Source organism: Zootoca vivipara, chromosome 11 (assembly GCF_965207765.1).
Source record: "Zootoca vivipara chromosome 11, rZooViv2.hap1.1, whole genome shotgun sequence".
Taxonomy (NCBI): Eukaryota; Metazoa; Chordata; class Lepidosauria; order Squamata; family Lacertidae; genus Zootoca; species Zootoca vivipara.
This window is the reverse complement of record NC_142594.1, coordinates 8,354,532-8,377,735: the sequence shown is the minus strand read 5'-3', so window position 1 is coordinate 8,377,735 and position 23,204 is coordinate 8,354,532. Positions and strand designations below refer to the sequence as shown.

Sequence of the window (23,204 nt, the reverse complement as noted above, 5' to 3'; positions counted from 1 at the left end):
CTTATTAGAAGCAATGTAAATATGCATTTTGAGGGTTTTATTTTAAAATCAGTTCATTAAATGAGGCGACTTTTTTTCCCTTATAAGCCAGGCAGCTGCTGATTGAGTGGCTTTCATCTTTATGATGAAGATAGTTTGTTGCGGCAAGAGTCTTAAAAAATAAAAATTGAAAGGGGCTCTTTCCCATTTCCACTGTCTCACGTTGTCTTGCCTAGATGTTGCCATTGGTGCTCCTAAAGAAGATGACTACGTTGGATCAGTCTATATCTACCATGGATCCATGGGGGGCATCATACCTCAATATTCTATGGTAAGCGTTGGGCAAGTGACACCATAGGTTATGTAGAAACATGGCAGGATATATAAGGGGAGTTGGGGCAGATATAAATGCCACTGGATGTTGTTGTTGTTTAGTCGTTTAGTTGTGTCCGACTCTTCGTGACCCCATGGACCAGAGCACACCCGGCACTCCTGTCTTCCACTGCCTCCCGCAGTTTGGTCAGACTCATGTTGGTGGCTTCGAGAACACTGTCCAACCATCTCGTCCTCTGTCGTCCCCTTCTCCTAGTGCCCTCAATCTTTCCCAACATCAGGGTCTTTTCCAGGGAGTCTTCTCTTCTCATGAGGTGGCCAAAGTATTGGAGCCTCAGTTTCAGGATCTGTCCTTCCAGTGAGCACTCAGGGCTGATTTCCTTCAGAATGGATAGGTTTGATCTTCTTGCAGTCCATGGGACTCTCAAGAGTCTCCTCCAGCACCATAATTCAAAAGCATCATTTCTTCAGCAACCAGCCACTGGATAGACAACAACTATATAATGTGGGGCTGAGTTCTTGCATGGTTAATGTGACGAATGTGATATCATTTGTTGGTCCACACAGCACATGTCTGTGCCTGAGGTACTTTTGCTTAGGTAGGCTGCCACCATTAGCATTGTCACAACAGGGACCATGCTCTGCAATGTCTCATCACGTTGTAATTTTAGCTAGCAGCTAGAGAGAGAGAGAGAGAGAGAGAGAGAGAGAGAGAGAGAGAGAGAGAGAGAGAGAGAGGATGCTTGAGAAATAGAAGCTGTCCTGTGGGGTTCATCACACTTTCCCCCACCTATCGCTCCCCTCAGAGAAATGACATCCTAAAGATGGCCATGTGATTATCTTATCCAGATGATTCTACCCCTCCTCCCCACACTGTTGTTTTTGAGGAACAACTGAATGCACAAATGTGGTCCTTACATGCTTGGCCATGTGTGTGGTGGTGCTCTCATGCCATACTTGAGGTGTCTCTTGGGGCAGAGTGGAATGGGTCTATTCCATTGCCATGGGAAGAAATTTGATGGCTTAATACTTTTTATTAATATTTTTTATTTTTTAAACATTTCTTATTAATGTGAGGCAGGAGGCAGAAGTTGTCATTTGCATGCCACCAATGTTTGTCGAGTGTCGGGGGTGGGCACACATTGTAGGTGAAAAGCAAGAGGCATTAGAACGAAAATCACAGGGATAGTGAAATGATACTTTGCGGGGGATGAGTCTTCGGCAGCCCCCAAAGGTTCAGGTTCAGGTTCAGGGAATGTATTCAGCACAAATTTCAGTTGTCTTGAAACTAGTTTTAACTGTAATGGGTCGTCGTCGTTGTCCCCCCCTCCCCCCCAATGCTCCCTGGTAGTGTTTTGTTTTGGTGATAAAGATGCTTTGTTAGAGCTCTCTGAGCTCTCTGGACCCTTTGATATTTCCCTCTTCCTTGGTTGTTAGCCAGGGCAATTGTGCAGGTTTTAAGTTCATTAAGCTTATAGTTGTAGATGTGCTCTTAGAAATTTTTTCTCGTGGATCAGGAGGACAGCTTTGGGTTCTGCTGCCTAAACAGCAGAACAAAATTAGGAAGGATGTTTCCCCTTAAAGTGTTTTTGGGACTGTATTCCAATAAGAAAAATATAAATGCTTCTTCAAATGCACCAAATCTGCAAGCTGCTTAACACCAGACTTTTTCTAATATTCTTAATAAAATTGGGTTTTTTTTAAAAAACAAAAAAAACAAAGAAGGACCAGGCACCTTCTGTTGACTTCAGTGGAGTCAATCAGTGGAGAATTAATAATGTACTGTATATTTCAAAGATTTAGTCAGCCCTACCTCCTGCAATGATTTAGGACACAAATGCACCAGTAGACCGCAGAGTGAGCTTTTTGTTCTAGCCTGGATAGTGGCAAGTTTTTGCTTTTTCAAAGACAAAAAGAAATCAGGCTTGTTTTTTCAACTTTCAACTGTTTTAAAGTTCTGGTCTAAATATTTTGTTTTGTTGCTGGGCGGGAGCTCGTGCAGGATGCTAAGTCAAGAGTTTCAGTGGTTGCATTTGAGATGCTTAGAGCAGGCTGTGAGTGATTAGTTCAGCTATTTGCTGACTTTTTTGAAGTATACATTAACTTTTTACTAAAGAAAATGCAAACGAAATCATTTTTATGATAATTTTTATAAGTGATAAATTGTGGCACGTGAATGACTCTTCTCTGCACAGTGAAAAGATGGGAAATTACTGAACAGACTGAAATGCAAAATGGCATTTTGGTTGAGGACGTCCAGATTTGGACAGATAGATGTTATTTCTTAATTTTTACATATTTGAGGTAATATAGGCATTTCAGAAGGAGACAGCTTAATCATAGAAAACAGTGAAGTTGACTGCTGTCTCTGACCAGATTAGTCTTCAGCTTTTGTGATCTTCTTCAGGATGTGCTCTTGCCAGCTAGTTTCCATTACTTTTCCTTCTCTCTCTCTCTCTCTCTCTCTCTCTCTCTCTCTCTCTCTCTCTCTCTCTCTCTCTGCCATGTTTTAGTGCTATGCCTTGTCCTCAAGGAAGAGGGCTGAAGGTCATTTGGCTACAAATCCATCAAGCTGTTTCATATGTTTAATTTGTAGTGTCTGTCTACCTGGCCTCTATTTGAACCAGTAACCTTGGAGCGAAAGGCTTTGTGTCCTATTACTGGAACTCTGAACCATCCAGATGCCTTGCATTAAAAAACATACACACACATACATATACAATCTATGTTGGAAGAGAATGATCATTTGTTTACAGTGAGATACTCCCCCCCCCCATTTCATTTTGATTGCCTGAGTTTTACCTCTGCTGCAGCAAGATTTGGATACAGATGAAGCACTTTTAATTGGTTTGCAGATAAATGTGTATGCTAGATAAATATTATCAAGCTAGGTTTCAGGGCCTTTGGTTCAGTCCTCAGCTCTCAAAGCTGTGTAGCATTATATTGCAATCTTTATACCCTAATAGCCTGCAGATGTCTGTGGGATATCCATAGCCCTGGTTTGCCACCCTAACAGGGACCCCCCGCAAAAGCCTAGCCACATTCTCTTGTGTAAATGTAATTTGAGGAGTTCAGCTGCTTTCAGTTGCCTTAGTGTTATCAGGTCCAAGAGTGGGAAAGTTTTCTTCATTACTTTTTTAAGTGAAGAAGTTTTAGAGTGCTTTCCTTTAAGCTTTTAGATATTCGTTGTTTTCTATTAATTTCCCAGCTGACAGTCGGTCAGTATTACCGCCCATTTTATTTCTTTTTTCTAACCCATTAAGAGCTTGTCCACCTGGGAGCTTTGCATCCAGCCAGATTGATGCTTTAGCACTAAACTGAAAGTACAGGACAATAATTGCACCCCCGTCTCCAAAAGTGGTGTCGTGTTCAGTGGGGTATTTTACAGTGTTTTCCTGCATGGTCTGTGCTAAGGGCTCCATGAACCTATCCATCTGTTAAATGGGCTAGCAGAGGGTCAGTTGACAACTGCCTTATGGGTATTGGACCAACAGTGCTGTTAGGGATTGGAGACCTTGCTCTTGAGTTGAAATCTTATTAGGAGATCTCACAAATCACCCACTCAAAGCAGGAATCTGGTGTTCTTTCCCCTCAATATTACTCTGTTGAAACTGACTGAGGGAGTCACTAGTAGAATTGCACATTATACTTTTGGGGGGCGGATAGTGGTGAATTCTCACACAGGTGGTTCAGAAGAATGAACAATGTGCTAAGGAGCATGTGGATAGAGCCTTTTTTCTTGAAAAATACCCACTGTCATTGCTTACATGTTGCCTCAAACAGGAATAGCTTTGAACAGATGAGGTGTAACCTTGGTGAATTAGATCCAGTGTGTGAGAATTCAAAAGAGCTGGAAAACCTTGCATGCCCCCCCTCTTCTTTTTTAAATTTCCCCTGGTTAACAGTGAGACCTGAATGGACATGTGGTTCCCAGCTCATGGATTCCCATTCCATGAAAATCATTGAGCTTTGCCACTGAATCCAACGGATTGTAAGCAACATCAATGCTATGTTTTTCTTGGTTCCATTGATTCCAGTTCTATGCTGTCTATTGCAGAGGATACCTGGGAGGAGAGTAAGCCCAATGTTACAGATGTTTGGCCAGTCCATTTCCGGAGGAGTTGACATGGATGGAAATGGCTATCCAGGTAGGTTTGTAATACTGGTGAAGAAGAAGATATAAACAAACAGATGAAATGGAATGGAAGAATAGATAATACGAATGAAAAGATCATAGGAATAGAAAAAATATGAAGGGGAGAATGTACATATCGCTAACTAAGCCTAACTTACCTCACAGGATTGTTGTGATATAATATGGAGGGGGGAAACAATGTATACCATCTTGAGTAGCTTGGAGGAAAGCTGGGAAATAAAAGGAAAAAGGAAGGAAGGACCAATTTTGTGTATATACCCAATTCCCTTTTGTTTCCTTCTTCTTCTTTTTTAAATGTCCACATGTTTCAGAGTATGTATTTATATGTATGTATGTATGTATGTATGTATGTATGTATGTATGTATGTATGTACAGTCATACCTCAGTTTAAGTACGCTTCGGTTTGAGTATTTTCAGTTTAAGTACTCCACGGACCTGTCTGGAACGGATTAATCCACTTTCCATTACTTTCAGTGGGAAAGTTCGCTTCAGGTTAAGTACGGACTTCCAGAACCAATTACACTCATACTTTGGGTTAAGTACGCTTCAGGTTGAGTACTCCGCGGACCCGTCTGGAACAGATTAATCCACTTTCCATTACTTTCAATGGGAAAGTTCGCTTCAGGTTAAGTATGCTTCAGTTTAAGTACTACGCGGACTGTCTGGAACAGATTAATCCACTTTCCATTACTTTCAGTGGGAAAGTTTGCTTCAGGTTAAGTACGCTTCAGGTTAAGTACAGACTTCCGGAACCAATCGTGTACTTAAACCGAGGTACCACTGTATGTATGTATGTAGTCGGACTAAATTATTTCCTTTGGAACAGATCTGAGCAGCAGTAAATAATCCTTTCCCCTGGGTACCCTGATTATGTCTGTTTCTTTTGGATGTGTAGACCAAGGTGAGAGGCAAGATATTAATGGCAGAATATATTAACTGGGAATATTACATTGCAAGTGGGGAGAGATTTGTTTTTAACAACTGTAGTATGTTTTGTATGTGGATGCTGCGCACCTGTGCAAATTTCTCTAAATGTTTTCTCTTATTTCCAGATGTGACGATAGGAGCCTTTATGTCAAACAATGTGATTCTTCTAAGGTGAGGTCAATTTACCGCCTTCCCGTTAATAAGGTTAATCAATCTCTGTGCATCTTGCAGTTTCTTGCTGTTCCTCTTCCAGGTTATCTTGAGAAGATATTGCCACTGAGTCTTGCATGTGCAACCATTTTTACTTTTTGGACATTGGCTATAACGAGTATTTATACCCATTAGCAAAACAGCCAAGCACTAATAATAGCAGCAACTGCAGGTTAATATTTCTACAGTATGCTCAAGTGGTTGTACGGGAACAACACTGTGTGCGCAGCAGCTACAAATGGTGTTAAACTGTCCTTAGCATTGGCTCTGGTGAGGGATTCTTTTCATGATCGCTCCAGTCGAAGCACCGCTATACTGTTGAGCATTAGATCTATATGCTACATTGCTACATTTCACACACGGTCATAACTCCCCTTGTTTATGCTTCTGGCCGACAGGGAAGCAGTGCTGGTAATGCTCTTTCATTGATTTGTTTAAGCTCTCGGAGCACCATAGTATTGATTTATTTGAGCTCCTAAAGAGCACTGTAGAACTGAATGAATGATACTCAGGATTTTAGGTGCTGTTCACTTAGATGCAGCAATGTCAGCAGTTGTCAATAAATAGTGGCAAAGTGTTGAAAGAGCATAGCAGGTTATCAGAGCAACCTCAGTACTTCCTCTCTTTATATTGCTACAGGAGATGCATGTGCAACTGTTTGGGAAATTGTATGATATTGTTTAGTTAAATTGCCAGTTTGCGACTGCAAAATTAGGGAAGATAGCAATGGTGTTTTGATTTGTAACTGTTGTGATCTGCTGAAAAGGCTCGAGAGAGAGAGAGAGAGAGAGAGAGAGAGAGAGAGAGAGAGAGAGAGAGAGAGGTGGTGTGTAGATGATCTGGTTAGAGGAAACAGCTGGAGTAACATGCCCATGAAATGAACAAAGAAGTCTGATAATAAATGGTGGAAAAATGAGAAGCTCTGGGTTTTTCTTTTGCTGTTTTATAGGGCTGCTCATTAGTATATCAGCACCAATCAAAAGGCAACTTAGAACAAACACAATTATGGGCATCCTTCGTTCAATTAGGCACCCCTTTGTACTTGTTTTACGGTTTCCTCCCTTTTTTTATACCTTTCTATTGCAAACAGATGTCATGTTTTTGGAGGCATGTAGAAATGGTTTCTGCTATATAGCTGCGCCATGGACAATATTTCAAGGCAGTTCCCCATTTCCTCCCCTTGCCTAGCCACAATAGCTGAAATGGAACCTCCATATTCAGAGGCAGTATTCCTCTGTTTTGGCAGATGCTGGAGAAAAGAAACAAGGAGTGGCTGCCTCTACCATGCCCTTCTTGTGTGCTTCCCATGAGAAGCATCACTGGCTAACTAATGTATTTTCCAACGTACTGGAAAAGGGCCTTTTACACCTGAATTGTTGCTCTGCTCCACCACATTCCTCCTCCAGCTAATTCTTTTCATGGCCATGGAGGTAGCTGAGAGTTGCTTCTCTCTCTTTCCCTCCCCCTATCCTCCCTCTCCCTATCCTCCCCCCCCATCTTTTGGTATTATAGGGCATGGAGAGTGCCAGAATATTTTTTTCCAGTTGTGTGTACCATTGTGTTGTGAGACAGCCCTGTCTTTCCTTCTCCATGCCTTCTTGAGCAGAACCTGTGAAGCTTCCTTGTACAAGCAGTTGGACCGTCGGTCTGTCTAGTCCAAGCGCTGGCAGCTATGAGTGGCAGTGGCTCTCCAGTCGGGTCCCCAGCATCACCTGCTACCCGATTTTGCTTCATCGCTGCTCTTCTTTACCTGCCAGTGCATGTAGTAATGCAGATGATGAAGATGGTTCCAGCAAGGGCAACTAGTCTGCACAATTGGCTTCCCGTGTTGTGCTTGGGAGAGTACATTATGGGGAAGGACACTTGCCTTTCCTGGGATATTTCCCATATACAGTGGTACCTTCGTTTATGAACTTAATCTGTTCCGGAAGTCCATTCTTAAACCAAAGCGTTCTTAAACCAAGGCGTGCTTTCCCAAAGCAGCGGGGGACTCAATTTACAAATGGAACACACTCAACATGTTCTGCTTCCAAGGCAAAGTTCACAAACCAAAACACCTACTTCCGGGTTTGCAGCATTTTTAATCCAAATTGTTCATAAACTAAGCTGTTCTTAAACCAAGGTACCACTGTACCAAGTTTGTGTTGCAACACTCAGGCGGGGGAACATAAGCGTTGCCACCTTGATATGCCATGACAAGTTCATAAAACGCAAGCAACGTGGATCTCCATGTACTGCTGGTCTAGGAAAAACCAGAAGTAACAAAAACCTTAACTTTATAGGCATCCATGCTGCTGTATCCATTTCTCGGTGTCTTACTGCATTTCTGTGAAGGGCAGATCCGGTACTGGCTCTGCAGGTTCCCGCAGCAACCAGAATCCACCCGCCACAACAGCCTCTGTTTATTTCTTTAGAGATCTGTGCATTGCAAGCGACACATGTGGTGTGGCTGATGAGTTGCAGCTACCGGCTGTCAGGGAGTGTGCTGCATTTGCTGTTTGGATTAAGATTAGGGTAAAGTCGCAAGCCTCCTCCCCAGCCCACACGCCCCTCAAAAAGTCCTGTAAAGTTTCTTTGCCAAAAGCAGCACGCATTCTGCCAAGTGATATTAAAAGCTTTTGGTGAAGCTGCTTTGATTTGGGGGGAGTGATGGGGACTCTCAAAGGGTGCACATACTCATTTATACCCAGCCAGCAGATGGATGGTACAAATACTACTACTACTACTACTATTATTATTATTATGATTGATTGATTGATGTGAGCAACTATCAGCCTGGTAAACCATGGGCAGTTTATTGCGCTTAGTATATGGGTCAATAAGCAGCCTAAGAAAATTAATTGTTCTATTCCCTGTCTGCCTGCAGACAAAAGGGCACGTCATAGAAAATATGGTTTGGGGAGGGTTTTAGAGAATTCCAGAAATTGCCCTAAATTGTGCACTTTATCATAATAGCACAACAATAAGTTATGGATGCTTGCCTTCTGAGGTTCTGGTGCTGTGGTATTACATTGGCTAGATGAAATGAGCACTGGGTTGAGAAAACTAGCCCCTCTCATAATATTGTAGCAGGTGTCAAGCTGCTGACCAGTTACAATAATGGTTAGCATGCGTCCAGCCAGGCAACAGAAAGCCACAAGTGGAATCTGCAACAAAATGCTGCAAAATCCTTCCTCCTAAAAGGCGACTGGTGCCCATTTGGACTAGTAGGGCAGGAGACCCAACTGTTGGTGGAGCCAGAGCCAGAGCCAATGACAATGACAGGCAGAGCCATCTCTGACTTATTTTACGTAAGATGGCAGGCAGGCACGATCTGACTGAAGGCAGACAGTTTGGCCTTAATGCATGGGTTGGCAAACTAAGGCCTGCGGGCCAGATCAGGCCCAATTGCCTTCTGGATCCGGCCCGTGGATGGTCCAGGAATCGTTGCGTTGATTGCCAGCATGTGCATTCCTTCTCTCTCCCTCCCTCTCCCTCACACGGCGGTGGCAGCAGTGGCAGAGGCGCCTCTTCCCTCCCTCCTCCTGGATTCTCCCCGCCCTGCCTACAGGGAACCAGGCAGAGGGCCTTCTCGGTAGTGGCGCCCACCCTGTGGAATGCCCTCCCACTAGAGGTCAAAGAGAACAACAATTACCAGACCTTTAGAAGGCATCTCAAGGCAACCCTGTTTAGGGAAGCTTTTAATGTTTGATGGATTTCTGTATTTTAGTGTTTTGTTGGAAGCCGCCCAGAGTGGCTGGGGGAACCCGGCCAGATGGGCGGGGTATAAATAATAAATTATTATTATTATTATTATTATTATTATTATTATTATTATTGGCTTTGTTGGTGCCAGTAACAGCAGCAGTGCTTGAGCGGCCGCCATTTAAAGCAGCCCTTCTCCGGAGCCCTTTCATGCACTGCTTATTGTCCCTCTGCCGCAGCCACCACCAGCCCCTGCTGCTTGCAAGACACAGGTAAGCAGCTACCGGGGCTCGTGGTGCTCTTGCATCACCCCCCCCCCAAATATAGTCCGGCCCCACACAAGGTCTGAGGGACAGTGGACCGGTCCCCTGCTGAAAAAGTTTGCTCACCCCTGCCTTAATGAATCTGCCTCCCCTTGTTCAGGGTCCTGCCTGCCTGCCATTTCCAAGGAGGAGAGATAACTGGCCTTCTTTTCCAGCTGGCACTCAGCATTCCATAGTTACTGAGGATGCAATGGACAGCTAGTCAGCCTCTTAGGCATTTTTTAAAATACCAAACTGCCCTTTTGGAAACCTCAAGATTCCCACAAATATGCTAATCCTTTCCCCTTGCTTCACCGTGGCCACATTTTGGTTCTGATTCTGTGTTTACTATCAGAGGAACCAGTATTATGGTTCTTGGTTAAGAATAAGTTTCTTCTGCAAGGCTTGGAACGAGCACCTTGTGAAAATAGATAATTTTCTTTTCTAGAAATCTTTAAAGACAAGGATGGTATCTGAAGGCACCCCTGTTTAGGGAAGTTTTTAATGTTTGATGTTTGATCGTGTTTTTAATATTCTGTTGGGAGCCAACCAGAGTGGCTGGGGAAACCCATCCAGATGGGTGGGGTAATAATAATAATAATAATAATAATAATAATAATAATAATGGGAACTAATATAATGGAGGCCACTTCTACACTTGGGTTCAATAGGCAATAGTCCACTGTATTTCCCATAAATGAGTCTAGAGCAAATATAGGGAACTTTTGTCCCTTCAGATGGTACTGGACTACAACTCCCATCAGCCGCAGCAAGCATGGCCAATGGCTAGGGATGATGGCAGTTGCAGTCCAGCAGTTTCTGGAAGGTCAGAAGTTTCCCATACTTGGCTGCAACTTTCTGATTTCACAGATGGCTTTATCGGCATGCAGCAGATATGCTTGGATGGTATTTGTTTATTTATAAATTTTACACCCTGCCCTTCATTGCAGGGTGTTGCCACAGTCTAATAAAGCAGTTCAAATACATTTTATGGAAAACCAATCGGCAAAACATTAGAACAATTTGGTGTGATAGCATAGAAAATAAATTTGAAAATAAAACAATTTCTGCCATTTTTATCCCTGGTCACTGGACTGATGATGTTTTAGGGAAACGTGAAGCTGTCACTCAGACTCTGAATTTGGGCAGTTCTTAGTGCATGAATGGGCTCTTTGATCCCACAACCAACCCCCAGCGTCATGTGGCACAGAAAACCAGTGCAAGGCCATAAAAGCCATATGACTGAACTCTTTTTCAACTTGCAACAGCCCTAGCAACAAGTCAGGCTTGTGCTGCAGAAATGCAAAGCTTTTGGTCATAATTTGCAAGAGGGAAGCCAGGAGACAATCATGCTTTGGTTCTCAAAGGAAGCCTGTAAGTCTAAGTTCATGATGCTAGGAATTAGCCATGCATGTCTCTGTTGACAACCATGGATGCATAATATGCTTGTTGCATCTTACAACTCAGTGGGAGATCAGCTGGGTTGATTTTTCTCCCCTCTTTGCAGGTTCTTTCCCCCTTTCAGGAAGAAGGGGGATTCTTCTGGGGGCAGGAACCTGCCTCTGGGACCACGAAGGCCATTTCCTGAAGTGGCAGAACCTCTCCCCAAATCCCCAGTCGACTGCTTGTCCTCCAACAGGAAAGCAAGTCTCCCTTGGTGCTCTGTGAAAGAGTTGAGGGGGGTGGGAATGAGGAGCTGGAGAGAAAAGGAAGGAAGCAAAAGGGCTTTATGCCCCATCAGGCAAAACAGCTGCCTGGACTTCCCTCCTTCCTGAGCAAAATCCCTTGCTGAGGCACTGTGTCACCTCAGGCTATTCTTTTAATCGCTCTCTCATATGTTAGTGACATTTCCTGGGAGGAGACCAGCAATGAGCCTCGCTGAACCCATTCCTTTTCACCACACCGTAGAAGAACCTCTTCCTTCAGTTTACGCAACTTGGGCGACGAATTCTCTGAACAGGAATGGGAAACCATTGCAAGCCCAAGGGGCGCATTTCCTTCTGAGGGCCACAGGCCAGTGCTAGGCAAAGGCCAGAGGCAAAAGTGAGCAGGAGAATGGTAGGCTAGTTCCTTTGCACTCTCAGACATCCCTCTGTATCCATTTAGGCAAGTAAGAGCCATTACCAGAGTTCCACGGAAGTCCATTCTAGGAGTGTGGGAAACAAGGCTACTGCAAGGTGTGGCCTGGGAAAAAGAGGTGTGACCGTGACCTGAGGAGAGTCCAAGGAGCCAGACAGAGAGTCCTGACCCCCCCCCCCCGCATTCGGGCTCTATGTCTCAAGCTCCTCACCCCTGCTATAGAAGATACTACTTTCTGAACGAGCCATTACAGATTAACCAATGCTTTCATGTCAACTCACCTTGCGTCGAGCTTTATCATTTTCAAGGGAGCAAGTCCACACATTCACCTACAAGTTGTCAAGTGATGAGAGAAATTGACATGCATGCGTTGCGTCTACAAGTATTTTGAGGGGCTTTGAAAAAATAAGCACAAGCACATGTAGAAGCATGCTGGAGCAGACCAGAAACCCATCTAGTCTGGTACAGTGGTACCTCTACTTACGAATTTAATGCGTTCCGAACACACATTTGTAAGTCGAAAAAATTTGTGAGTTGAATCCCATAGGAATGCATTGGGAGAAAAAATTCGTAAGTAGAAGCAACCCTATCTAAAAATTCGTAAGTAGAAAAAATCCTATCTAAACCGCATCCAAGATGGTGGACGGAGCTCCATTCGTAAGTAGAAACATTCGTAAGTAGAGTTATTCCTAAGTAGAGCTACCACTGTATCCTGTTCTCTTCCTGCCCAACCACATGCCCATGATGGGAAGCCTGCAAGCAGTGCCTAAGTGCAGCCGTGTTCTCCCTGCTTGTGTGTCCCAGCCACTGGTATTAAGGATGAATACAGAATTGCTTTTTTGCAATTCTGTCCTAACCTGGAATGGGGTGGGGAGTGGGGATTACTGGACGTGTGTTCTTCAGGAAATGACTGTGTCCTGTTGTGGATGGCTAGGCCTCAGGGGTGTTGAGTGAAGTTTTCAGCAGATTGGCTGGAACCACGAGGAAGGAAAGGTGGTGGCAGCAGGTGGTGGCAGGCAGTCACAGAGACACAGGAGCAGGTGCTGGTTTTGTTGGCAGCAGGGATCGGGCAGAGTCTGGGTCAAAGTGAGGTTAGGCAGATATTCTCCATTCCATTTGGTAAACCTTACACAGATCTTACAGCACACACATATTACGTGTGTGTGTGTACATGTATGTGTGTGTTTACACACACGCACACAAAACAGTTTCTATTCATTCCATTTATTCCCCCCCCCTTTTTCTGGCAATATACATATTTCAGTTGGCATTAAACTGCTCATCTCGGCCCTGTTTAAAAGAAAGAGATTTTGATTTCAGCTTACACACACAAAATCATTTTCTAAAAGTAATCTTGTGAGATTTTAAGGATGGTAAAGGACTTTTTTTAAAACACCCACCCACCCCCACCCCCAGTTAAATTGTATGTGTGCACTGTCATAAGAGCAATCTTTGCAACTTTCAGAAATGCAGCTCAGAAAGATAGCAGAGAGCACTGGTGCTGCTCTTCAACAAGTACAAAGCAAATGCCGAATGGCCACATTATGTTTGAAGTGTCTAAAGAAGGTTATTTGTTAGATTACCTAGTTACAATTTGTTTGTTTGTTTGTTAAAATCTGGATATGTCAGAACCATGGACAGCTCTAAGTCAGCAAAACAAGTTGCTCCGAGGAGCTCAGTTGATGCTGTTATATTTTGATACACACCTTGATTGTTGTTATTTACAGTCCTTTTGCGAAGGCATGGCTATTTCTTGACACGGCTGTTCATACCGTCTTGATGTACAAAAAAGTGTGAGTTTTGGGGGCAGCTGGTTTGATGGTTTCTCACAAGGCTCAGGATGCCCACTGAGATATCTGAGCTACTTGTTTTTTTTAAAAAAATATTTACCTTATTTATGTCCTGTTTTTCATCTTCACAGCAGGCCACCAAGACGGCTGACAATGAGAAAATATTAGTAAACATAACGTGATTTTTTCAAATGGCAGTGGTGACTGCTAAATGCTCTGGAGGGACAGTGGTGTCAAATGATGTCAAACTCATCCCTGGATAATTACAGGGTCTGGGTACTAATGGGGCTATCATTTTCCCTGGGGACTGTTTCCCATAAACAGATTAGGTCTTCATTGAATTTTGTGAACTTCCAGATCTAGTTGTTGCTTGGCAGGAATCAAATTAACCAAGGCTGTTCATATGAATATTGCGTATCTTGAACTACAATTGTTAACAATCCTGTGTATTTTGAAAACTGGACTGCTCTAATTTTGTATCGTACTTCTGAAGACTTGATTCCAGCTTTGCCTATGAGGTTCGGGGGGGGGTTCAGTTCTTATGGGGCAATCTCCTTTTTTGTGTTTTGTTGACTACGTCCTCTGGTTTGGTGGCTGTGACTGATGGCTCTACAAAGCCACTTCTAAGAATGCAGTCCTAAAACACAGTACAAGGGAGCACGCCCTGCTTTTTTCTCTAACTTTACAAAAGCTTTAGCAGTTGAGGAAGGAGAACACCAAACAAGTTAGTATTCTTAGTACAGGAACATCTAGAAAACAGAACTTTGCAGGGACCATTCTGCATGGGAAGCTGTGTGAAGAGGCTCATACATGGTTGCAGATATTTAATCATGCCGGCACAATAGACTTCTTCCAAACGGACAGGGATAATGATAAGGTTAAGTTTGCTGCAACCACTTGTGGAGGCACTCCACACTGATGGTTCTTCATACGGAACAGCACCCAGCAGAACACTACAGTTATTGCATGCAAATCATGCCATATATTAAAAAAAAAGAATAGAGGCAATCTGAGATAAAATAAGAGGCACAGAGAAGCTTTTGTGAACAAGGACATTCCAGAGGAGCTTTGCGCAAGCTTGTTAGCATTTATATAGTGCTTTTGGGTGTTTGTACATTATCTCAGTCATTGTTTCAACCGGTCTGCAATGTAGTTCTGTAGTTTTATTCTTGTGTTGCAAATGGGGAGCTGGGACAGAAGGCTTGCCTAAGGTGACTTGAGGTAGACGTCTATAGACTTCTCACCCATAGGTCAGTTTCTGAAGCCATTTCACTCCACTAACTATTACGAAAATAATACTTTTGTTGTTGTTGTTGTTTTAAGATCCAGGCCTGTCATTACTATGGACATCTCCATTTTCCTGCCAGCTTCCATTGACATCACAGCTCCTCAGTGCCACGATGACTTGCAGCCGGTGAACTGCCTAAATGTCACAGCCTGCTTTAGTTTCAGAGGCAAACACGTTCCAGGAACGATAGGTAAACTATTATCTTGGCATCCATTGCTGTTTATAATTTCTAAACTGATGTTTGTAAAATGTTATTTATGTTGTTTCTGTCCTCATAAATTCACAAACTAGACCTGTCAGTCCCATTGCAGCCCCCCCTCGATGTTTCTCCACCTTTTGGTGTTTGCTGTCCCTTCTTTCATCACCCAGCCTTCGTTATTGTAAACTTAGACATTAATTTTGCTTTCAGCAAACAAATGTACAGTATGTTGTATTTTCTTTATTGTATTTAGTGCTGTGGTGCCACAAAGCACTTGACAGACTCCACTTCAACTCATGTCAGTTCATAGACACTCTGCTTTGCCCAAAATACCTTCCAGGCTTCCTGCTTCACCCCATGATACTTCCAAATCCAATGCACAGCCCTAGCATACGCTGCAACATTTTGTTGTAGGGTCCACTTGTTACTTCACACAGCATGTTTTAAATATTTCACATATGTTATGTCAGTAATCCTTACAGCAACTTTGAGAGGACAGTATAATTACAAAACTGCAGATGCAAGTGAGACTCAATGGCTTACCTAAGGCCATGAGTTCATGGAAAAGATGAGATTGGAACTGAGGATTTCATGGTTGCCAGTTTATTCTCCAAACAAAATAAAAAAATTCCTTCCAGCAGCACCTTAGAGACCAACTAAGTTCGTCATTGGTATGAGCTTGCGTGTGCATGCACATTTCTTTAGATACAATAGCTCTGAGTTAATGCAAAGACTAAGATCAACATGGATCAAGGTTTTTGTGGGATTTTAAAGTAGCAAGCTGGGACGCGGGTGGCACTGTGGTCTAAACCACAGAGCCTAGGGCTTGCCAATCGGAAGGTCGGCAGTTCGAATCCCCACGATGGGGTGAGCTCCCGTTGTTCGGTCCCAGCTCCTGTCCACCTAGCAGTTCAAAAGCACGTCGAAGTGCAAGTAGATAAATAGGTACTGCTCCGGCGGGAAGGTAAACAGCGTTTTCGTGCACTGCTCTGGTTCACAAGAAGCGGCTTAGTCATGCTGGCCACATGACCCGGAAGCTGTCTGCAGACAAACACTGGCTCCCTCGGCCTATAGAGCAAGATGAGCACACAACCCCAGAGTCGTCCAAGACTCAACCTAATGGTCAGGGGTACCTTTACCTTTACCTTTATAGTAGCAAGAGCCTTTTCTGGTAAATTTCTGAGGAGTTACTTATGTGTGATGATTTTTAAATTATTATTGAAAACCGGAAGACCAGTAGATTTATTCCAGCTCTTCTTAAGAGACCCCATAAAACCAAAGGCATTCTTGGAACAAGCCTGGATTTATGCCTTGTGTTTTTCAACATTCCCCTGAAATCTTCCTTTAAGGTTGTGTGAAAATGGCACATCTTCCTCTTAACATGGGCGTACCCAGCACGGGGCAAGTGAGGGCAGCTGTCCTTACCTAGAAGCAGGGGCGGCGGGGTTGGTGGGCAGAGGTGGAGGCGGAGCACAGCCCGGCGGAGCGCGGGTTCGGCGTTCCCGCCCGCCGCGCTGCGCCCTCCAGCTTCCCGAGAGGTGGCCGAGCTCCGTGCTACAGCCTGCCCTCGGCCTCCCTCCACCGCATGGTTTCCCCGCGGCCGCCAGGTGCGCCACTGACGCTGCCGCGCTCCTTGGGAGCTCGGCAGGAGCTGGGAGGGAGCGTGGCTGCTTCCGCCCCGGGCTTGCTGGTGGGGCCGTCGGCGCTGCGGCGTCTCTGTGGTTGCCAGAGGCCGCGCTCCTGGGCGCCTGCCCTGGGCCTCCCTCCTCTGCATGCTTCACCTGCGGCTGCCAGGTGCGCCGCCAGTGCTCCTGCACTCCTTGGGAGCTCGGCAGGAGCTGGGAGGGAGCGCGGCTGCTTCCGCCCCGGGCTTGCTGGCGGGGCCGTCGGCGCTGCAGCGCTGTCTGTTATTGCCAGCGGCCGTGCTCCTGGGCGCCTGCCCTCCACCGCGTGGTTCACCCGCGGCTGCCAGGTGTGATGTCGCCGCGCTCGCCAGGAGTGCTGCCGCCGCCGCGATCTTTAGCGATCGCTGGCACCCACGGAAGAGGAGGCCCCAAGCCTGACGCCCTGGCGGAGGGAGAAGAGAGAGTTGCCTCAGCGCTCACTTCCAGGCCGCCTCTGTCGGCGGAGAAGGCCACCCGCCGCCCCCAGAAAGGCTTCCTTTTGAGGAGGAAGGCGCCGGGCAGGGAGGAGGAGGAGGAGGAGGCCGGGCTGGGATCTAGAAGGAGAGCCAGGCGCTGCGAGGATACGTTATTTTTATTATTTTCATTTTTATTCTTGCGTCATCATCATCACCATCATCATTCTCCATAGCCCCGCCCACGTTCCCACTTTGTGGCCCCTCCCCTCCCGTGCCTTGCCCCCCCCTAGTTTTGATCCTGGGTACGCCCCTGCCTCTTAACTGGTTAGTTTAAACATAAATCTTTCTATTTAAAAGTTGTTGTTTTTATAGTGCTGCAAGTATCTTGAATGTTTTAGTGGCTGCTTTTATCTGTTTAGTTCTGCAGCATATTTTGTGAATTACGGTACAAATTCCATGTGCTTTATGGGAACATGTTGAAGGCTAAAATCTTAGCCAGTCTATTTATAGCTGAGATGGGCGTGCGTTAGCAAGCAGTCAGGCAAACAATAGCATGTTGCTATGCAGTGTGTCCTATTGACTTCTCTTTCAGAGAGAACCAGATACAGTGACTTTCTAGCATTGCCAGCTCTATATAGCAGGTGGGCTAAAATTAGATATAGATATCAGTGAGGCTGAATGAATGTAGGCATGCTTGAGAAACTCAGTCTTCGCAGATTATGGTTTGAACTGATCTGATCTTCACCTGCCAGCTTAACGTAAAAGTTTAGTCATATTTTAAGCCAAGTTTTTCAATAAAGTCTAGGTACAGTGGTACCTCGGGTTACGTTACCTTCGGGTAATGTAATTTCGAGTTAGGAACGCGGCAAACCCAGAAGTGTATACTTCCGGGTTTTGCAGCGCGCGCATTCGCAGAAGCGCTCTGCGTGCTTCGCGCATGTACAGAAGCGGCGCCTCCAGATATGGGCTTTTCAGGGTAAGTGTGTACCCCCAGGACAAATTAAGTTCTGGAGGGTCCACTGTACTTGTTCGACATCCATTTTACCAATATGACAGGGCAGCTGAGCTTGAAGTATAGAAAAGTCATATTGCCCATGTGATTATTCATGAGGGGATGCTCCACATCACTAGCCGCTTCCCAGAGCCATACAAACAGTTTCATTTGTGTGCCACCTTTCCATAGTTCAAACCATGCTCAAGGTGGCTTTAAACATGAAAGAAATGCATTGTTAGTATCCGTCTCTCTCTCTCTCTCTCTCTCTCGAGAGACAATGGAGTGCGCTTCTGGGGGTGAAGTCAAACGGCTTTGTTAGCACCAAAGTGCTGCCCAGACAACAAGAGCCCACTTCTCAGCCTCACTGATGTGGACCAAAGGAAAGCAGAGCAATACATCTGGCACCAGCTTGGCTGCAGGAGTTACCAGAAGGAGGCGTGCAAGGTGCCACCCAACAACCTTACGGATCTCACTCCAGATTTGTGTAGGGTTCACTCCTTAGCCTGAAGATATCCTGCAAGGCAACGGAGATTTAGGATCAGAGTTTTCCTTCTCTTATATGGGCTACCTTCCCAGGTTGATGAGCCCCATCTGCCCCTCACTTCCCTCTACAGCACATGCGGAAACCACCCCCTTGATCAGTGGACCAACTATTGGTCTTGTCTGCTCAATCTGCCAGAGTTTGCCTCTGCGTGCAGGGGAATGAAAAAAGTAAGAATAAAATAAAATAGTATAATGCAGGAAGAAAAAGGGATTGGAAGGGAGGAGATGGAAACCAAGCTGATGCACTAGTTCTGCTAGCATAGTTACGTAGTTCTGCCTTCACAGATTCTGGCTGCCTTGGAGAGCAACCCCACCCTAAAAGTACTCCCCCTTCCACCAGAAATAGGAGCAGAGAATATGACATTGTCCAGTCCAGTTCAAGATGTCTTCCATCGCACAGTTCTTCCCACAGACAGCTGATATGATGGCAGTTGGAATCCTCCTGCTTATTTATGTGCTGTGAATCGAATTTGTAGATGGTCTTTCAGCCTTGACAGCTCTCATGGCTGTTTATAATGAACATGAATGAAAACAACTCACAACTAAAACAAAGTTAGTTGCAGCAGCAGTACGTGGAACTGTGTGTGTGTGTGTGTGTGTGTGTGTGTGCTGTTGCTACATCCTTCTCCCCCCCCACCCTAAGTTTCACCTTCTGCAGCACCCCTGCACTTCAAGGCACTTTGGTTCAGTCTCTGGCTGGCCCCCATATTCCATATTAAAGTGTTGCTTGAGAAGCCAAGCAGAAAGTGGCAATTAATGATCTCAGAGCAGGTTAGACTATGAAACGCAATAAACAATGAAATGATACAGCACATTAAGCAAACATTTCAAAACTACAATGAAAACTGCACACATTTAATAGCAAAGCAGATAAACACTTGGTTAATTTGCGGTTGGCCTCAACTATATCAGCCCTCCGAGAAGGTGCCTCTTCAGTTGGTACCACAAATAAGCAGTGTTGGCACCAGCTGTACCTCAGAAGAGATGGTATTGTACAGCCAGGGTGGGGTGTCCAACACAGAAAAGGCAAGCAGTGTTATGCCTGAATTTTAGCCTCTAAACAAGAAGATCAGGTGAGCTTGCATGCGTCTGTTGCTCGCATGTTCTGCCGCTTGCATGAACAGCAATCTCTAAAAGACTGCTGCTTACAGCATTATATGAAGCGACTCTTTATGAGCTGAAACTCACTTAGACACAAGCCCCTCAGAGAGCAGCATACAAAGGGGGTGATCCGAGTCGGCTGGTAACTACCAATCTAGTGACATCTGCAAGCTGGTTCCCCCCCCCTCCAAGTTAGACTTGCTGTTTCAGTTTTCCACTTCTGACATCATTGGTTGTGTCTGCCAAAAGGCAAAGTGGAGAAAGATGTGAAATATCCTACTCGAGATTGTAAAACGTCAGCTGTTGCTGAGAGGTGGCCTGGTCACAGCTGGATGTCGATTGCTCCTGGACAGTTTTCTGTTCGTCTGAGAGTCAGTGTGCTCACTGCGACTACGATGTGCAAGGTGCTTTAAGCTGCTCCATCGGGTGGCTTGTTGCCACAACTTAGTGAGACATTTGGTGTATAGACGCTCCCCCTGCAGACTGGATGGTTTGTGTATTTGAAGCATTTTTACATCATGCCAGTTGAAAAAGGCTCTCGGTTTGCAATGATCTGTAGTCAAACAGCCCCTTCCCTAAAAGATGTCACACACAAGGGGAAGGGGATGGGGATGGAGGAGGGAAGAAGCAATTTCAGGCACTAGTTCTTCTAGCAGGGATGGGGATCATGTGACCCTTCAGATGTGCTTGAGCTCAGTTTCCATCAGCCCCTGGCAGGGATGATGGGAGCTTTAGTTCAACAACATTCAGAAGTCATCCCTGGTCAAAACAGAAGCAGCTATCAGGGGCAGTGGTGGTTACCTGGCTTCCTGGCATGGATATCCCTGCAGCTTACCGGGAGGAAGAAGAGGCAGGGTGTGGAGGTTGGTGTGGGCACCCCTTGCCAGAGCCATTCTGGCACTCTCAACCATGCATTTGCACCACAGTGACCTTTCCACCTCCTCACCCCTCTCCCTCTTTCCAGGCTTCAGTTACTTCCATGATCGGAAGGCCTTCTCTACTGGATTCTTCTAGGTCTAAAGGGTCTCAGCCGAGCTGAAGATTATTTCTGCAATTCTTGATCTTGGTCTCTTAATAGCTGCTTCAGTTTCCCTCTTGATAGAATATTTTTTTAATACTTTGCTTTGATTGGAAACAAACCAGATGTGCGGCACACATAATTCTCATGCCTCTAAATAATCTAATATGCAGCCAAAATATGTAATAAGCCATTTAAAAGGCACAGGAGTTGGTTTTTACTCTCGCATGCACAATATGCAATTTGGTTGTGTGGTTCTTAGTAATCTGCAGCATCTGTACTTTCCATTTTTACATCAACGTTCTTATCTTGATGGGATGTGCCATCAAAGTATCAGATTGTACACTGTTAAGTGCAGTTATAAATGCAGGGAATGCTGGAAGGTGTCTGGTTTGCAGCAGAGGAAGTTTCATATTGGAGTGGAGCTCATGGATGTTAATGAACACTGTGCAATAATGGTGTTAACTTTAGCTTATCCCTTGAGCAAGGCGACCTTGGCAGATGACTTACTATGCCAACCTTTGATGCCAGTCCTGATTGTAAACGTTTAGGGTACCATTTAGCAAAATTATGAGTAACTAGTGTTGAAATTCGAGGGAACCAGTTGTGTCAAAACTATACTGTTAACACACAGTAGTTTACCAAAGTTAAAAGATGCACTTCTTTCCTTCAACAGACCTTTCACTAGAGCAGGCTTGCAGAATTCGAGATCCGGCAACTTGAATGTAGCCCTCTACCAAGTATTGCAGAATGCCGAGTGCTTGACACACTTTTTTATCCTCAAGTGGGCTGCAAAATCAGGTTTATGGCACTGTTGCTTACATGGCTGGCGGGTTGCATTTAAGTCATTGGGTCACAAGTAGCATAAGCTTGCTCTCAAGCACTGTTTTCTAAACTTGAGTCTCCAGCTGTTCTTGGACTACAAATCCCACCATCCTTAGCTAGCAGCTAGCAGTGGTCAGGGATGATGGGAATTGTAGTTCAAAAACAGCTGGAAAACACTGCTCTGGAGCTTTGATATCTTTATTTGAACATGCACTTGTTAAGAATCCAGAAGAGCCTGCTGGATCAGGCCAATGGCTTATCAGCGTCCAGCATCCTCTTCTCACAGAGGCCAACCTAATGCCTCTGGAGAACCTGCAAGCAGGACTCGAGTGCAAGAGCCCTACTGTGGTTTCCAGCAAGTGCTATTCAGAAGCACTTTGACCCCGGAGACGGAGCATGGCCATCATGTCTGGTAGCATTGATAGTCTTATCCTCCATGGAATTTGTTCAATTGCCTTTAAAAGCCACCCAAAGCTGTTGCAGATAAGGACCTGTTGCTGAATGGCAGAGGTCAGTGTGGTGCAATCCTAAAGACATATACAGTGGTGCCTCGCTAGACGAATTTAATTCGTTCCACGGGTCTTTTCTTATAACGAAAAATTCGTCTAGCGAATCCCATAGGAATGCATTGAAATTTTTTTGAATTTTTTTTGCCCATAGGAACGCATTAATTGAATTTCAATGCATTCCTATGGGAAACCGCAATTCGCTAGATGAATTTTTCATAAAACGAATTCGTCTAGCGAGGCAACCTCCGCTAGAAAAAAACCTTTCGTTAAGCGGAAATTTCGTTAAGCAGGGCATTCGTTAAGCGAGGCACCATTGTACCTCTATGTAACGATTGCCCTCATGTTAATTTTTCTTTTTCTTTTTTTTAGGATTGAACTGCAACCTGACGGCAGATGTGGCAAAGAAGGAAAAGGGCCATCCCATCAGGGTTTACTTTGTTTCTTCCGGAGAAGCAGTGGGCCAGATCACAGAGCAGTTCCAGCTGTCCTATATGCAGCAGAAGTGCAAACAGTACCTAGCCTATGTGAAGGTCAGTCCATTTCCCCTATATTATTTATGAGTTGAACCTTCTTGTCTTTGCAGTTGTTGGATTCAAACTACAAGAAAGAAGATTCCACCTAAACATTAGGAAGAACTTCCTGACAGTAAGAGCTGTTCGGCAGTGGAATTTGCTACCAAGGAGTGTGGTGGAGTCTCCTTCTTTGGAGGTCTTTAAGCAGAGGCTTTGACAGGCATATGTCAAGAATGCTTTGATGGTGTTTCCTGCTCGGCAGGGGGTTGGACTGGATGGCCCATGTGGTCTCTTCCAACTCTATGATTCTATTATTCTATGGATCAAATTAGTCTGCATGTGGTAGTTCAGTTAATCAGGGCCAGCCCTACTATTGGGAGATGGCAGAAAAGCGATGGAGGACAGAATTGTTTGTGACACAAAGCCTGCCCCATCCCTCCTAAGCTAGCCTGCAGTGAAGGAAGCTGTTAATGGCGCCAGTGTTGGAAATAAGATTCAGCACTGGTAACCATGGAATATGTGAGGGGGAGAGTTAATGCAGGCAGCAAAATTTCCTAGGCCAGCCCTCATCACTAAAATGTTCCCTGTTACTAAGACTGACCTGGGTGTAAGCCCTACTAAACTTGCTGGACACACTTCCAAATAGGATGGATTGCGTTGTAATGGCAAGACTT

At 44.9% G+C, this 23,204-nt stretch overlaps 1 protein-coding gene across 2 annotated transcripts in view; it reads left to right on the top strand.

Annotated features, from left to right (window-relative positions):
- The window catches only part of ITGA9 (integrin subunit alpha 9), a 173,404-nt gene that overhangs the window by 13,366 nt on the left and 136,834 nt on the right, over positions 1–23,204 (top strand). For both annotated transcript variants that reach the window (XM_088654274.1, XM_088654275.1), the window contains 5 exons: positions 216–310; positions 4,370–4,460; positions 5,522–5,567; positions 14,785–14,939; positions 22,388–22,548. In XM_088654274.1, the coding sequence (XP_088510400.1) occupies positions 216–310; positions 4,370–4,460; positions 5,522–5,567; positions 14,785–14,939; positions 22,388–22,548 (548 nt within the window). The remainder of the gene's footprint in view (positions 1–215; positions 311–4,369; positions 4,461–5,521; positions 5,568–14,784; positions 14,940–22,387; positions 22,549–23,204) is intronic.